Raw genomic sequence first — 17,593 nt, 5'->3', positions numbered from 1 at the left:
TCTGGCGACTTTTAGTAAATTCACAGAGGCTTGCAGACTGGGACTGGACGCTGAAAGGCATAACAGTCTTTAATGATAATATATGTATGTATGTCTCAAAAACTTGCTGCTTTTTCTCAACTTATGTCCGGTTAATCGTCATTTGGCGTAAAATTCTGGCGTGAGATTTTTTCTGAAAAGTCAAATACAATTATGTAATTAGGAAAGCTGGACACGGGTTAGAAGTACCGACACTGGAAAATATTCTTCCTGTTACGAGCTGACGAGAAATAAGCATGTACTAATAAAAGTACATACCGGCAAAAAAAGAAAACTGTCCAACATCAAAGGAGAGACCCTGCTATATTTCCCCAAACCGATCGTATCCAATCTTGTACGAGTGACATGTCCATCCACCCTTTTCCTTCCATATGAACGTGGATCCCTCACAGAAATTTTACTTTAGGCATTGTTTTTAGTTTTAGAACAACATAAGGTGCAATCTTTCTGCCATCATTGTTACAGCAAGCATTGCAGTACATCGTTCTTTTTCACTTCTGGTAGCCTGTACAATAACACTCGATTTCCCTTTCTTATCAGTTGTTCGACTTTGTGGCATATGGAAACTGATTGGCATCTGACCTGTGGTTCCTATGTGGGAGAACAAATATTCATTCACTTTACGCTTCTCAATCACAAAGTGATGAAAATCAATTACTTTTTGGCTGAAATCATTTGGCATTTTGTGGCATAATGTTGTTCTCTGTCGAAGAGAAAGTCCATTTCTCTTCATAAAATGATTCATCGAGCCTTGGCTAAGCTTCAAATTCGAGACACTCATTCCATGTGCAGCAGCTATTTCTCGTCCTTTAAAAATACAGCATTTCATAAGAAACGGCATATCCAACATTGCATAACAAAATCATATATCTAAGCAGATCCTCCCCTACTTTTGGAAACTTGCCGCTTTTTGGTCCGCGAAATGCTTAGTGAGACTTGCTGGTTTCTTGACGTGCACTTCTCTGTTACCACGGTAGCGCACATTGCATTCGGACACTGAATACTTGTAGCCCGCTGGCCTATTCCCATATGTTTCAGCATAACTGATCACTGATAACTGATCACCACGCGTTTATATGAAGCAGTATTACTCATATACTTGCTCACTGTGGACTAACAAACAATTTTGAGATCATGGAAAACATATGTCCCATATCAGATCAAAAATTAGATGGAAGGCTTTTCCGGCGTTTGCTCTATTAACCAACACTTGTAAAATACATTTGTACCAGACTGGAATAGAGCGTCACTAGTCACTTCTGCACTGATTCTGTCAATGAACTAGTGTAGTGGTATTTCCTACCGGCTGATAACAGCACGTTGCCTGGTATTTGAAATGCGCGGTTTTGCAATAGGAAGGCTGCTACCTGAGTAGTTGACATCTTTATTTCGAATCGCATCCGGAGCTGCGTGATGGATGTTTGAAGAAGCAGGTGCATCAAATATGTGAACATTTCTTTTTCTCCACTCTGGACACAATAATATTGGGATGCAGAAATTATGCAAGGGCATTAATTATGCGAGAAAATACGGTATATAAGGAGTATAGTTAAAGACTTCACACTTCTGTTCACAGGCCGTGAGAATCCCTGAGCGAGGGCCATATGGCTTGACAGCTGAGACAGCAGATGCCTAGCTGTGTCGCTCAGTTCGTTGGTAACAATTGGACTTTTAAGGTGTGTTGTAAGGCAGTTATCATGATGGTTAAGTACACTACAGCGCAGAGAATATTTTTGATCGAGTGTTATTTGGTTGTGGCATCATACACAAGCAATAACTTGGCTCAAGGGAGATAGGGTCAACTTCCCTCTCCTTCACTTGAGTAATTCTTGACTGGCGTACCCACTTTGCAGGGGTGGGTAACCTCCACATTAGTAGGCCAAGGTGAAGGAGACCTAAGTTCAGGCAGGGACCCAGTCTCACGGGTATAACATGGAACCCATGCCAAGGTTACGGGTGAAGACCTTAACAGCATCTTACGTGGAGAAAGAGACCTTCGGAATGGTGAAGATGGTGGAGGAGGCAACCCATCCTCTCTGGAGAAAATTAGAAGAGGAAACCACAGCCTTGTGGAGAAGAGGGACCTTCAAAGGCAAAGGGACTAAACCCCGAAAGAAAATCCTCAGATGTGTTAGGCTTAGCAGGTCAGCAGATAAGTAAATTTGTACTTGCTTTCAATTATAATACAAGCCTCAGATGGGCGTTTTAAAATGGAAATGGAATTGACAAGTCTCTGACTACAGCTGCACAGTATGATGGTAATGCTGATGTTCATGCAAGTGTTAGATTACAGAACAACACCCGATTTGGAACAATAAATATTTTAGCAACAAATGGGAAGGAAAATGAATTGATTGGCCTGATGGAGGGACGAAAACTCAACATCCTGGGATTAAGTGAAGTAAAGTGAAGAAACTAAGAAATGGGTACACTTTGTACTGGATGGGTAACAGTAAAGAGAAAAGAAATGGAGTGGGATTTGTAGTGAATCAGAATGTCGAACCAATAGCTGAAGTTGAGTATGTAAATGAAAGAATTATAATAATGCACATACATGTAAACAAGGAACTGCTGAAGATAATACAGGTGTATGCTCCACAGACAGGATGTAGCACAGAAGATAAAGAAGAGTTCCTCAATGAACTGGAAACACATATTGTCGGAGATGGGATCATGATAATGAGAGATCTGAATGCTCATGTGGAAACTGATAGAATGGGATATGAGAATGTTTTTGGCCCACATGGGTGTGGCGATAAAAATGAAGATGGAGAGAAACAGTTGGACTTTTGTATCAGAAATAACCTGATAATAAAGAATATATGGTTGATGAAGAGGAATAGCCATAAGATCAGCCGATATAGTTGGAATGAACAGTATGGAACACTCATCGATTTTATAATAACAGACGAAGATAATACGAAGATAATCCCCAGTGAAAGTATGGAAGGTGATCATAGATTATTGATTGTGGAATTAAAAACAAGTAAAAATCCCTAAAATTGTATTGAAGAAGAAACCAAAAATCAGGATTTGGGAATTGGAGGAGAAGGATAAAAGAATGGCATTCCAAGATTGTATAAAAAAAAGTTGCCTAACATGGAAATACAAAATGAGGAAGTAAAGTGGGACAATTTAAGTCGGACATTTGTGGAAGTAGCAACTGAAGTATGTGGGAAAACAAAAGCAAAGATTAAGGGAAAGGAGACACGGTGGTGGACAGACAAAATAAAGAAATAAAAGAAAGGAACAAGGTGAAGAAAGAAATGGATAAGGAAAAGCAAAAAACGTATCAGAGGGATGAGAATAAGATAGAAAGTTTACATGTGGAATACAAAAGATTGAAACTACAAGTAAAGAGGAGTATCGAGGAAGAAAAGGGAGAAATGTTGGGGAAAGTTTACCAACAAAATTGAGCAAGATAGTCAAGGAAATCAGAAACTATTATACAGAGTAATAAAATCAAAAAGAATAAATCAAGAAAAAAAATCGAGGCATTAGAGGGGGAAGATGGATCCATAGTACACGACGAAAAGGGTCTTCAGAAGGTGATGGCAAAGTATTTTGAAAAACCTTATAATGAGAATGACTGCTCAGAGGAAGAAGGAGATAAGAAAATGGAAATAATAGATGGAGAAAAAGAAGAGAACCCTATAACATGGTTGGAACTTGAAAGGCCAGTGAAAGCAATGACCAAAGCTAAAGAAAGCAGAAAAGATGAATTCAATGCTGATATGATTAAGGCAGCAGGAAGCATTGGACTACAGTGGCTATACAGGGCCCTCAATGCCATATCGAAGGATGAAAGGATACCTGAAGATTGGCAATAAGGAAGCATTGTACCACTGTTCAAAAAAGGAAATAGGAAGAAATGTGAAAATTATGGAGGTATAACTCTATTATCACATGGGCTAAAAATAATGGAGAAAGTCATAGACAAAAGACTGAGGGATATATTGGAAACACAGTTAGAGGAAGAACAATATGGCTTTAGACCGAATAGATCAACAATAGACTTGATATTTACAGTATGAACAATAATGGAAAAACATGTGGAAAGGAACAAGGAAATCATATTCGTATTTTTGGATTTGGAAAAGGCTTATGGTACAGTTAAGAGAAAACATGTATGGGAATGCCTACTGAAAAGGTATGTACCAAAATCATTAATTAACAAGATAAAAATGTTGTATCATGAGAGTAAAAGCAGTGTCCAAGTGGGGAGTGGTGACTCTGAAACATTTTATACAAAAAAAAAGGTCTCAAGCAAGGAAATGCACTGTCGCCATTATTGTTTATTATATTGATGGATGAAATCATAAAACATGTAAAACAGAGTATCAGTAGTGATGAAGTGAATGCTTTGGTATTTGCAGATGATGTGGTGATTTGGGGAAAGGAAGAAAAGGAAGTACAAACAAGACTGGACATTTGGAATGAAAATCTGAAGAAGTTTGGAATGGTAATTAGTAAAAAGAAAACTGTAGTCATGCACTGTGGAAAAGAGAAAAAGATAAGCCAAGTGAACATAGATGGAGAACGGTTAGAGAATGTAGAACAGTTTACATATCTGGGTAGCATTATTAATGGACGTAATGAAATCAACCCAGAAATTAATAACAGACTAAGTAAAGGTACAACATTTTACCATGAAGTCAGAGAGCTTTTATGGGATGACAAAGTACCCAAGAGAACGAAGTTAACATTATATAAACAGTATTTCATATCAATTGCAACATACAGACTAGAAACACTGGTAACTAACAAGAGACAAGATAGTAAGATCCAAGCAGTAGAAATGAAATTTTTAAGAACATCGGTTAAAAAGACAAGAAGAGATAGAATTCAAAATATTAAAATCAGAGAAGAGCGAAATATAGAACTGTTAGTACACAACATACAGAAAGCAAGACTGAGATGGATCAGACATGCTAAAATAATGGGAAAGGAACGGGTAGCAAGAAGGGAATTGGAAAGAGAAGTTAAGGGAAAGAGTCCAGTTGGAAGACCAAGAAGAAGGTGGATGGACCAGATTTGGAAGGACATTAGAGAAGCTGGATTAGATGTGGCGGAAGTAATAGAGCAGGAAAAGTGGAAGGACTAAAAAGTGGAGGAGACTTGTTAACCACACCCGGGCAACTGGAGTGGCACGTTGATGATGATGATGATGATGATGATGATGACGTTATTTGCACAAGAAGAAGAAACCAGTTAAAAGGTGCCTTTGAAAATTCCAGTTTCCCGGTTCTACAGTACCAACAAAGCGTTATGTGCACTAACTTATTCATGAGTGGCTTAGTATAGGTTCCATAACTAATAAGAAAAAACAACAAAGAAGAACAGGTGAGCTCGTCCATTTGTCTTGTCTGTGGATCAATAACTGGCACTTTTAGAAATCAACTAGCAAGTTACTGAAGTACTTAACAACTTGTTCCTGAAATAAATGTAGTGAAACAAGACAAATACCTAATTCAAGAATAACACACTAAACCATAAATACAATCAATAAGGACATGTTCTTACAAATGACCGACACTGAAGGAAACTGATGGGAAGAATTTACATAGTAGGACTGAAATGATATTCTAAGAAAATAAGATATTATGACATTTTGTTCCATAAAGAACCCTGCACACTGGGAGATGGCCTGTGGTTATATACTATGTTGCAGCTACATTGTGAATTAATGGTTGAGTCAACTACTGTATTTAAATTTGAAACCATCATATCTTCTAAACTAAGTGGCTGTAAAAGTTGCTTAAAGTCACACCTGAAAGTGAATGGGGAAAATAAATGAGAAAGAAAAACCAAGAAGGAATATCTTAGCAGTCAGAATGGTACTTCATGGATCAAAATTATCTTTATATTTTGTCTGGTTTAAACTAATTTTGTAGCTTTCAGAGAGAAGAAAGGAATTCTGGTAAGAGACAAATGTGACTATTACTTTTCAAAATTTGATTGCACTTGGGTGAGGCTACGTTAGTGCTTGTTTACTGCAATGGGTACATCACAGCAGGGCAAGCAGCGGGCATGTCCATGGACTGAGTATAGTCATCGCATGACTTTTGCATCGACAGGACAAAATAGATCATTAGAGAAGTGTTTGGGACTGCTACAAAAGCAAAAACAAAAGGGCGAATTCAGAATGGAATATGTGTTAATCGTTCAGAGGCTAGTGATGTTACCATAGAATGAAAGGAACCACTGTATCTCAATGATTGACCGACCGACTAACTGACCCGACATACATTTAGTGCTCTACTATACCTGGTGACAGAGCACCGGATGTAAACAAGCAGTAGTTTCTGACAAGACTTGAGTGCAATCATATTTTGAACCTGTAATGATTGATACCCTAGCACAAACTCATAAATAATGGTTAAAAATTAGTTGACTGCAAAATTGCTATATGATAAAACTAGCGTTTAGGCATTCTAACATCTCTCACCAAAGGATCAGTATTAAGTCTGGTAACTCCCTATAAATTAAATTAGAATATTTGGATGACAGCACTCACCTTAATGTTTTCAAGCTCCTGTTCTGTAACTTGCAACTGTTGTAGCAATTCAGGAACTGACACTCGTCCTGGTGCACGACTTGCAAATTCCAGCACCTAGACAGGACAGTTTTAATATTCCACCATAAATAAAAAACCCATGTAATATGTCTACGCATTCTCACAAATGGATAATATAATCCTTCCAAAATTCTCAATTTTATGTAGGTAAAGGTAAGGGTTATTCTGCCCGAAGGCAGGTCCGAACCTCCGCAGAGGTGTTCCTGAGCCGGAGTTTACGTGCGGTAGGGTGGCCAGTTCCTTTCCGCTCCTCCATTCCCTTACCCCCCACCAACAGCGCGCGGCAACCCATCCAACTCCTGACCACGCCCAATGTTGCTTAACTTCGGAGATCTCACGGGAGCCGGTGTTTCAACATGGCTACGGCCGTTGGCCAATTTTATGTATAAGGTATATAAAGATCTGATTGGGATTTAATTGGAAGCCCAGTATGATACCTATCAGAGATAAATCTCAGTTTGGTAGAAATTAAGTATGTGCAGCGTAAGTTCCATAGCATCATAAGGGATTTGAAATGTTACAAATATTATGTTGAATACCTTGTATACAACAGACAGTGCAATCACGCCTAGATGTCTGCGCAGAAAAAGTGCTGCAGTAACTGAATTTTTGCCCTCAGTTCAATTTCAGACCATCTTTTCTTTTCCAGCCGATCTCAAAAGCTGAATTTTACTGCTCAGTATGTTGTGAGAACACTATAATTTTTCAATGAAAGTCACCATCTGTTCCAACAGAACATTGCCATGGCTTTTAATTGTGTAATGCCTGTTCACAGAAGAAGCAAAGGAATCTATGAGGAATTGTCAGCAAGTAAGGATATACCGTATACCTGGTACTTATTTCACCTCATCTAGTGGTCTCAACCAAGTCTCCTTCAAATCTTTCAGAGGTATGTTAGGCCCCAAAGCAATTCAATTACTTGATGCAAAGGGCAACTGTAATTACAAGGGCCTTTAAGGGAGAAAATCCTAATCTCTTGTACACACGTTTGTAATAAATGTCTGAAGGTAGGGATTTAAACTAATCCCACATAGCATTTTTCCCCACAGAGGAGAGCCATTATTCATGACATAAATATTTAAGGCTCTAAGTGAACTGTACATATTATACAGAGCAGTCAAATCTGGACTAGTTAAGGGGAGGAGTGCAGGGGAGATAATGAGAATATTCATTTAGAAAAGCATTACAGAAAGTGTTTACGAAAGAATTCCTTAAGTTGAAATTCCATTGCCCTTGTACTGTCTCATCATGCAACTTGTAACCTCCTAAAAAATAAAAGCAATGATGGGCTCTGAAAAATTGAGCCTTGCTTCAAACAAGGAATAATCTCTGAGGAACGCTGAAGAGTCAAGGCCCAATTCGAAAATGGTAACTCAGTATCAAAACAGCCCACAAGTCGAACTTGTACTATAAGCATGGATATCTAGTAAGTTATTTTTTCCTTCTACTTTGACATAAAATATTTTATTCCAGATGACTGTCAAACTGCAACTATTCCTTTCATGTGGGTAACACACGTTACTGTTACATGTGCAGGTGAGATGAGGAGCTGACAGGATGTGGAGTGAATAATGTAACCTCCTGCCTCTTGAATGTGTTAGTTGAGTTCCTAGTTTACCCACAAGAACCATATACAGTTTTTGTGCAATAACAGTTTAAGACAAAAGAAGAACAGCATGGTTGACAAAACAAGAACCCCATATTTCTAGTAGTTTTGAACAATACAATTGCAAAAATCTGTTCAATACAGTAGATTTGAAATGTTTAGTTTCAGGACATTTACACATGCCATCTTCTTCATTTTCAGTTTCCAATCTTCTGGGTCAAGTTGTGAATAGAGGACCTCTACAGTTTTCTATCTCTCCACCACTCCCTTCCTCTCTCCAATATTTCTTCCTTACTCCTCTCTCCTCTATACTCTCCTTCACCATATCTGTCCACCTCTTTCTGGCCCTTGCCTGTTGTCTTACTCCCATTAATTTCTCCATAAATACTCACTTTGGAACTCTGTCCTCTTCCATTCTCATCATTTCAGCTTACTGGTCTCTATCTTGTCTTTCAGTTTAGGGAATCCAATTCTCTCTCTGATTTCTATGTTTCTGATTTTATTCCTGCATGTTTTCCCAATTATTCCTCTAAGGAATTTCATGAGGGTGATTTTCCTATAGTTGCTACATTCTTCCTTATCACCCTTCTTGAATACTGGGATTATCAAACCCTTCCTCCAATCTTCTGGTACTTCTTTTTTTCTTCCATATCACTCGAAATAATCTATATCTACAATGTAACCATACTGGCCCTGCTGCCTTAATCATCTCTATAGCCACCTCATCCACACCTGATGCTTTGCCACTTTTTACCTTCGTTATAGCTCCTTCTATTTCCTACATTGTTATATCTTCATTTTGGTTTTCTTCCATCATTTCTTCATCAAGTTCCTCCAGTTCTTTGAATTTGATATTGAGTAATTTAGCAAAATACTCCTCCCATCACTGGATTATCCTCTCTGTGTCACAATTTGTCCTGTATCTGTCCTTACAAATTTTGTATCTTCTCTCCTGTTTACTTTGCTTCCCCAACCAAGATTTTGTTATTCCACCAGTGCGTCTCCTTTTCCTTCTTTTCCCCTGATACTCTACCACATGTATCTTCTGCACATTTCACCATTCCTTGTTTGAACTTGGCCCATTCCTTTTCAACACTGCCAACCTCTCCTTTAAGAATTGTTTTGTCAGTTATTCTTGGAACTTCTCTTGTGTTCTCATTTTCCTTAATTTCCAAACCTTTATTTTTCTTTCTCTTGTCTCTTTTAATTTCATAATTTTAACATGTCATAATTTAGCTACTACAATTTTATGGTCTCCTACAAGATGTTCTCCTGGTAAAGCTGTCACATCTTCCAATTGTCTGTGTTTCTCTCTCTCAACTAAAATCAGATCAATCATTGTTTTTGTTCTCCTTTGTCCCCCATCCATATCTAGTTATCTTTTGGTTCTTTCTGAACCGTGTATTCCTTTCACAAAAATCTAGTAGTATTCTCCTTTTGCATATTTCTGTAACTGAAAGGACCAATTATTTCTTCTTTCCCTTGCCTGTTTGTTCCTATATGGGCATTCATGTCTCCCATTGTCACTACTTCTTTATCTTCAATGCACCTCTCCAGTTCCTCCAAGAACTCCTCTAGACTCTCTTTGACTTTGCCTGTCTGAGGTGCATACACTTGTTCCAAGTAATTTGGATAAAATCTTGCACTCCACTCCACTCTCCAAGCCAAGTCTGATTTTCATGATAGTGTCATTTACCTGGTAGATCTTCTCCATGTACTGTACCAGGTCTTCCCTCACAATAAAACCTACACCATTATTGCAGTCTGCAGCTCCACTCCAAAATAACTGAAACCACTTCCTCAACCACTTCTGTCCCTTTCCTTTTCACTTGGTTTCACTCAATCCCAACAATGCAATGTCCTCCTTTTCCATGTAACTTATTCTATTACAGTAGTTCTTTTGTCCTCCTGTTAAGGGTCAATACATTTATGGTTGCAATCTTCATTGCTGGTTGTCCAATTTCCACAGTTCCCCAGGACGAAAACACCAGGAACTGCACGTTACTTTTGGGGGACTCGCTCTCAATAATTTTATAGGCTATTAGCACGATGGTCTCACCACACCCTAAGGCATTTTATACCTACTGCCAAGATTCTTTCAGTCCACCCCTAACATGGAGTGCAGATGCTGCTAGATGGACTTTTGTAGTATTACCTCCACCAAGGGACCATCAGCCCTCCTAAAGAGCCTCATCTGCCCAAAGCCATTGGCCTCTTCAGATTGTACTCTTATTAATCCCCGAGTCCAAGGCTGCCTCTTCCACCTCCCCACCGTACCGAAGTCCATCTTCTCCGCTGTACCTACCCTGTGACAGAGAATTTTGGATAATTGAAAAAAAGAAGTGTGTAATGCAATGATTCCTAGCGAAATAGGTGATATGGTAAGAAGCTACAAGTAAAGATTTTAATGATCTGGCAGCTGCATGAGACCAGCTCCTGAACACTTGTCAGTTAAAAATTAGAAGAAAAAAATCCCATTAATAACATCACACATCTATAGGGCTTCAGCAATAAACAACACCAAGCTGAGTGGCCAAGACACCTAAGGCACTGGCTTTCTGAGCCCAAGTTGGCAGGTTTGATCTTGGCTCAGTCTGGTGGTGTTTGAAGGTGTTCAGATATGTCAGCCCTGTGTCGGTAGATTTACTGGCATGTGAAAGAACTCCAGGACATCCTGCTACGGTAATGGAGTAGACCATACTGGCAGCGTCTCAATGCCATGTGTCGAGCAGCATTAATAACTCGACTCCCTAAGGGGACCAACGGTTATGGGTGGATGGGTCTCTTTAGCTGGGGTGATGGTCCCCCTGGGTGGAGGAAATGCCACCTGAACCCATAAAGCAGCATCTGTTCACCATGTTAGGGGTGGCTACGGCTTTTATGCTGGGCAGCAGCGGTAAAGGAGATTGTGCACGATCATATGGGTTACAACGGCAAGAACCACTGCATGGGAAAAGGCAATGGCAAACCACTTCTATATCTTAATACCAATATTGCCGGCAACCAGGAATTTATATTGATATTATAAATTTACTCATTCGGGACAAATATTTCAGGTTCCCTATACATCTATATTATCTTCTGTATTTTTCCTAGAATACTGCATGATGGAGGAAACACATGAAATCAATGAAGTTTAGTACCAGAAGATGGAACTCTCAGTTTGGATGGCACTTATTTTGCTTCTGCGGATGATCCTAGGAATTTTCAAAGTACTGGTGATACTGATGACACTCCAACCAGCTGCTGATGCTGCCTTTCAGGAAAATAGAATCCGAAGCTGCAAGGACAAATTGTTTGTGGGCACATGGAATGTGCAGAGTATAAATCAAGGTAAATTAGATATTGTTGAAAATGAAAAGATACAAATACAGATATCCTAGGTATCACAATATTCAGATGAACTAGAGTTGGCCATTTTCAATCAGGAAAACACACAACATATTACTCAGAACACAAGGAGAATAAAAGAGCATGGTGTGGCTTTTGTGAATAACAAGAAGACTGCGGGAACTGTACTAGGTTACGGTGTTGTAAGTGATCAAGTGATGTTCATAATGTTTGAAGGTCAGCCTCTCGACTGTAGGATTTTATATCCTCTAAATTATGGCTGGATTTGGCTGTATGTAGCACAAGAAGGGTAATCTGTCTCTTTTAATAACATTTTGCGTCAAACCATTTGCAAGCTCTTCTCTTTTGATTGTATACCATAGCAGACTGAATCGTTTTTACCAGAGTCATGGCAGCTGAATCAATGTCATTTCTCTCTATGTGATTATCGAATTCTTCCCACTCTTCTTTCTTCTGGCTTAATACGCAGTTTCTTAGCTGTCGTGAGACTTTGATTTCTGTGGTTTTAATTCTGTTCATCACATTTGGAATGGAAAAATTGGCCACGACCGGGCAATGCTTCTTTAGGGATGTCTCATCTGCTGAATAACATACTATATAATTATTCAATGTAATATTAGGTCCTTTATAGAATATTAAGTCAATAGTACTACATCCTGAGTGTGTGAAGTACATTCGTTCATCCGCCTGGTTGACCAGGATGAATCCTTCCTCTATCATCATATGTAACAGTTCATTTGTTCTGTGATTTGGAAAGTCTAAACTGCAGTTCAGATCTCCAGCTATAATAATGTTTCGTCCTGGTGTCGCCTGTCTTAAGGCAATCATAATGGTTGTTATTATGTCTTCTGTTGGCATTAATGGTTCAAGGTATATGGCTATTATAGAAAGGTTCTCGAAATTTATCACAAGTGTGTCTTCATCCTGATGTGTGCTTAGCACTTTTCCCATTTTTGGTTTGAAGAAGCAGGAGATTCCTTGTTTTGGTCATCCTCTTGGTCCTTGCGTCGCTGGTATATGTTGTGAATAGAATCCGTTTATTTCCACAAAGACTAATATGTCTTGTGTGTGCAAAGGATCGTTGTTAGATAGCGCTAGTGTGTTTTTCAGTCCTTCCACATTCCACAGAAGCAGACTTGAGCTGCGAGTCTGGCTCCTGCTCCTTGGGAACGAAAAATACGGTAGTGTCATACGATGACTCCCTCTGGCCACACTTCTGCTATGTTGACTTTTGGTAAGTCTTGCAGTGGGATCACCACTTAAAGGCGGCTTTAAGTGTGCCTTTAGTTTGGAGTTCTTCACATTGTAATATGTTGGCTACATGTAAGTTGGAGATGTGCTTTTTAACCGCTTCTTCAGTTGTATTTTGGTGCAATTTCCCTATATATAACCAAGCTCTACGATCTCCGGCTTGCAGTTTATCTGTTTGGGAATTATTATTCACATATTCAGACTTTCTTGTGCCCACGATTATTGTGGTCATCTTTCTCTTACTGTTATTCCAAAGTTTCGACGTGAAGGGTTTGGCAGCGATATCTGACCATAGGTCATTGTTATTCCTTGGATTTTCTTGAGGTATAGGTTCCAAGACAATTTTTTGCTCTGCCATAGATTTTGGCTTAGTTATTTTTATACTTTCTTCTTTGACCATATGTCTTATATTATTCGAGAGACTTTCTATCATAGTTTATAACCTCTGTATTAAATTTTGTGTAATCATGTCTTCCATCTCGGAATCTACACAGACTTTGTGTGTCTGGTCGAGAGATGTCGCCTGAATGTCATGATTACATTGCTGTCCGATAGACATTGTCGAAAGTATTTGGGTTTCATTAACTTCCTGCACTGGGCCGGTAGATGCCGCCATTTGTTCTGTAGGTCGACTATCTTCTCCCTCTGTATTCGTTGATTTGTCTATTCCAACCTCATTCTGTTGATTCTTATTCGACTGACATTTATCATCTAGGGCAAACTGCAGTTTTGTAAAAAGGTTTCTAATGTCACTTACGGCTTTATGCATGGTTTCTTTAGCTTCCTTCTTCAGATAACCACCTTCTTCAGCGATATTCACTAAGCATCTTAGAGCACTTTCGAGACGTGTTTAATTCTTGTCCGCCCTTTTTTTTTTTTTCCTAATGATCAAATACAGTCAATAATGGATACAACTTACGGACAAGATGTGTTACTTCTGACTGGAGAGTAGAAGCAAAAACTGGAATGGGCAAAGGATAAAATGTTGGTTCATATGGATTATGCATTCAAAATGAAGCAGAACAGCTTTTTAGCTTCTGTATTTCAACAATCTATTCGTTGGCAATACATGTTTTAAGCAGCCAAATCATTGCTTATTCACCTGACTTTATTATTGGTTCTAGATGATGGAGGAATGCCATTACAGCAGCAAAAACTGGGCCAGGTGCAGATTGTGGATCAGATAATGAATTACTTAAACTTAAACAGAGACCTTTGGGTAACCATTTCTCAAGATACAACCTAGAAAACATTCCAGCTAGTTTTAAAATATCATTTACAAATCATTTTAAAGCCTTAAATATTCTCCACCAGAAACAGGACGAATTGTAGTGTGAAATTAAGGACTTCATCAAAGAGGAGTGTGATCATATTTATCAAAGGTTACAGTGAAAGAAAAGCAAAGTAGATGTCATATGGAACAGTACAAATAGCTAAAAGGAGAAAGGAAGCTAAGATTTGGTAGGAAGGCGTCAACAGCTCTCGCACGAGTATTGAGTTTGACGCCTTTAGGCATTCTGGTAATTTTAAATGTGTTCTTACATAGGGTTAGCTGCCTATAGGCGTCTGGCTATTCTTAATCACTTCCTTCTGCCATCTACTATCGTAATTTAAAACTAATTCCATTCATATTAGATGTGATCACAGTCTTACCTAGTCAGGCATCAAGAGCAGACATGCTGAGTCGAGTGTGCCGGTACAGCGGGAGTGGAGTGTGAGCAGTGAGTGGAAGAAGGATGACGCGAGTGAAGAGGAAGATGATTGGTGTGGATCAATATGGGTAGTTATTGGAAGATGGCAGGGGAGAGGGAAGAAGGAAACAGCTAGGAGTGAAAGAGGTAAAGTGGAAACAAGATTGAAGAGTGAGATGATATTGGTGGCAGTGGTGATTATGGTACTGCTAGTTATAGGGGGTGTGGAAGTAAACCCCGACCCGACTTATAGTGGCAACATGAGCTGGGAAGATATGAAGGTCATAAGGAGGGTGGTTAAGGAGGTTGTAGAAGAAGTATGCCCATTTGAGCAGATTAAAAATATGACGAAGGAACAAGTGAAAGAATTTGAAAATATGAGGCAATGGATACAGGGAAAAACAGATGAAACAATGACCAAAGTGGGAATCAACGAGAGAAATTGTGTCACTCAAAGAGAAAATAAGGGAGATGGAGGAAGAGGTGGTGAAGCTGAAGGCAGAAGCAGAAGACAGTAGCTAAGAACGCAGGAAGAAATGCTTATTTATATATGGAGTGCTGGAAGAAAAAGGAGAGGACAAAGTGTTGATAATCTACAAAGTTGTGGAAGTCATCCAAAAAAGGATGAAAATTAACTTTAGTGAAGTTGATATAGATGATGTGGAAAGGATAGGTAAAGCACGGGGCAACAGGCCGATAAAAGTGAAGTCGTTTTCCACTCTGATGGTGGAAATAGTGATAAGAGGCATGCTAATCTACGGAGTACAAAAATTTGGATTGAAACGGACATGGGAAGAGAAGGGGTTAAGAATATAAATACCCTAAAGAAACATTTAGTCCAGGCCAGACTTCAAGGGTTAAGAGCTTACATTAAGGCTCAACAACTAGTGGTAACCAATGGCCAATGGACCAGATTTTGGACAGTGATGAAACTACGGGAATTGGAAGAGAATATGAAGAAAGAAGAAGTAATGGGGAAGAGAGTGGAAGAAAGACAAGTTATAGACAGCAGTGTTGGAGAAGACGGACATGGTGATAAGGAAAAAACCAAGGGAAACAGGAAGTTAAGTGAGGAAAGGTAGGGAGATGAGCATAGTGAAAGTTTGATCATGCATAGTGAAAAGTAAAGAGCAGTGGTCAATGGGGTGAGAACAGGAAGGCTTAGGGATACAGCTATGGGCATAGCCAGAGAAGAGGAAAGAAAGGGAAGTGAATGCAGTGAAGGAATGTATATGCAGAGTGAAAAGGAAAGGTCAGCAGAAACCAGGCAGAGAATAGAAGTGTTTATGAACAAAGGGAGAAGCAGGAGCTTAAGGGACATGTGGGGAATGAAAAAAAATGATGAGGGTATAGTAACAAGAAGTAAAAACTCTAATAAGTTAGTGAGTAAGTAAGGGAATAGTGGTTGAAGACATGGTGGTGATATAAGGAAAGATGGTTAAGTAGTTTTAGATCATATGTGTCTGTATTTTATGGTTTGGAAGGTGAAGAATAAAGAAGTTATAGTGGAGGTAAGGCTTTGATATGGACTAGAGAAAGGTATAGTATTTTAAGTGAATGTGACCTTATGTTAATTATAATTGTAAAGGGAATGTGGCCTGGAATTGAAGTGATAAGTATGAAAGGGGATTATGAGTTTGGAGTTAATAGAGGTTGGATGAAAGGTGGTTGGAAGGTGGTCATAAGTATGGAAGGTGGTTATGATTTTGGAGATATAATGGAGGTTGGATGAAAGAATACACTACCAGCTGATTTTGTTCTAGAGTATTGCTATAAAGTGTAATAGGTAGGTAAATAGGTAGGTAGTCTTCTACCTATTCTTGTAATGATCTCCCATAACAGAATGTTTAAAAGGTTTTATATAGCTCTTCAAGACCAGTTGTATATTTTTAACAGCTATTAAGTTATAATTTTTTTTAAAAAAAGGTAATTTTATCTGAAATTTGGTGCTATAATTAATTTTATGCAGAGTTACAAACATTTAACAATGCTAGGAGATATATATGTACAAGACTGTATATAGAACATTTTATGTCTTTTCTAGAACCTTATAAGGAGGTATTTTGTCTTTGTTTTTCAATTATCCAAATGTTTTATGATATAACGCAATTGTAAGTAACAAACTTATTTTAGAAGGTTCTGTGTTTGTACATACATATATTATAAATATTCTAATGTAACTAGTAAAATGTCCTGTGACTTCCTCCTAGGCTGATGATGGCAAATAAAATTGCCAAAACCGGTACCAAAAATGACAACAAAAATGTGACGTTTTAATAATTTCACTTTTTTTAATAGTATTGAACAGGTGGAAAACCCTACCTTTATCTTTGACTGTATAAAAGTTTGTCTAGGTTGGGCATTATTATTTTTCTCCATTAATGGATCAATAAGGTAGCAATACTGTAGATCTGGAGGAAAATAAAGATGTATATATGTATATTAGATGTGATTATTGCTGTCCTATTCATTTTCATCCGGTCTCACGCCAGTCGGGTAGTTCGTGCCTAGGCGGCAGTCCAACAGCTGTCTCGTGTTGCCTTGTATGGTCTGCGCCAAATTCTTCGTAAAGAATTTGTGTACATGTACACTGAAATTACTAAATTTGTGAGTTGTTGTCGTTGTCGTTATGATACAGTTGTTCTGTGAACTCCATTGTCCATGTTCTGATAACTTTCGTAAATTAGTCTGTGTATCGTAGTATACTGTTCCATGTGACACGAACATGGCTTGGTTAGGAAAGACGTTGAATTATCTTAGAACTCGCCAACCGGAAGTAGGAATCACTCAAGAAAACATTGTGTCATGTGCCTGTCAAACCAGAGGCGACGGAAAACTGTCTACTGCTGTGAGGAATGTGACGTGGCACTTTGTGCTTGCCCATACGTCCATATTTACCACACTGTGCGCAATTTCTAAATGACCTATGAACGAGAAAGTATGTAGAACCTATTGATGCATATCTGAAAACTTGAAAAATGTCATCATAATTTTGAAAGGAACACTTTTTATATTCACATTTGTATGAACACACTGTGTATATATTTACAGGTTTACAAGAAAAACATTAATAACATA

At 38.6% G+C, this 17,593-nt stretch overlaps 1 protein-coding gene across 2 annotated transcripts in view; it reads right to left on the bottom strand.

Moving 5' to 3' along the window:
• Positions 1 to 17,593, bottom strand: part of qtc (quick-to-court) — a 310,644-nt gene that overhangs the window by 74,490 nt on the left and 218,561 nt on the right. For both annotated transcript variants that reach the window (XM_067136479.2, XM_067136480.2), the window contains exon 7: positions 6,557 to 6,652. In XM_067136479.2, coding sequence (XP_066992580.2) covers positions 6,557 to 6,652 — 96 coding nt within the window. The remainder of the gene's footprint in view (positions 1 to 6,556; positions 6,653 to 17,593) is intronic.

This window comes from Anabrus simplex, chromosome 1 (genome assembly GCF_040414725.1).
Source record: "Anabrus simplex isolate iqAnaSimp1 chromosome 1, ASM4041472v1, whole genome shotgun sequence".
NCBI lineage: Eukaryota > Metazoa > Arthropoda > Insecta > Orthoptera > Tettigoniidae > Anabrus > Anabrus simplex.
This window is presented reverse-complemented; position numbering and strand designations above follow the sequence as displayed.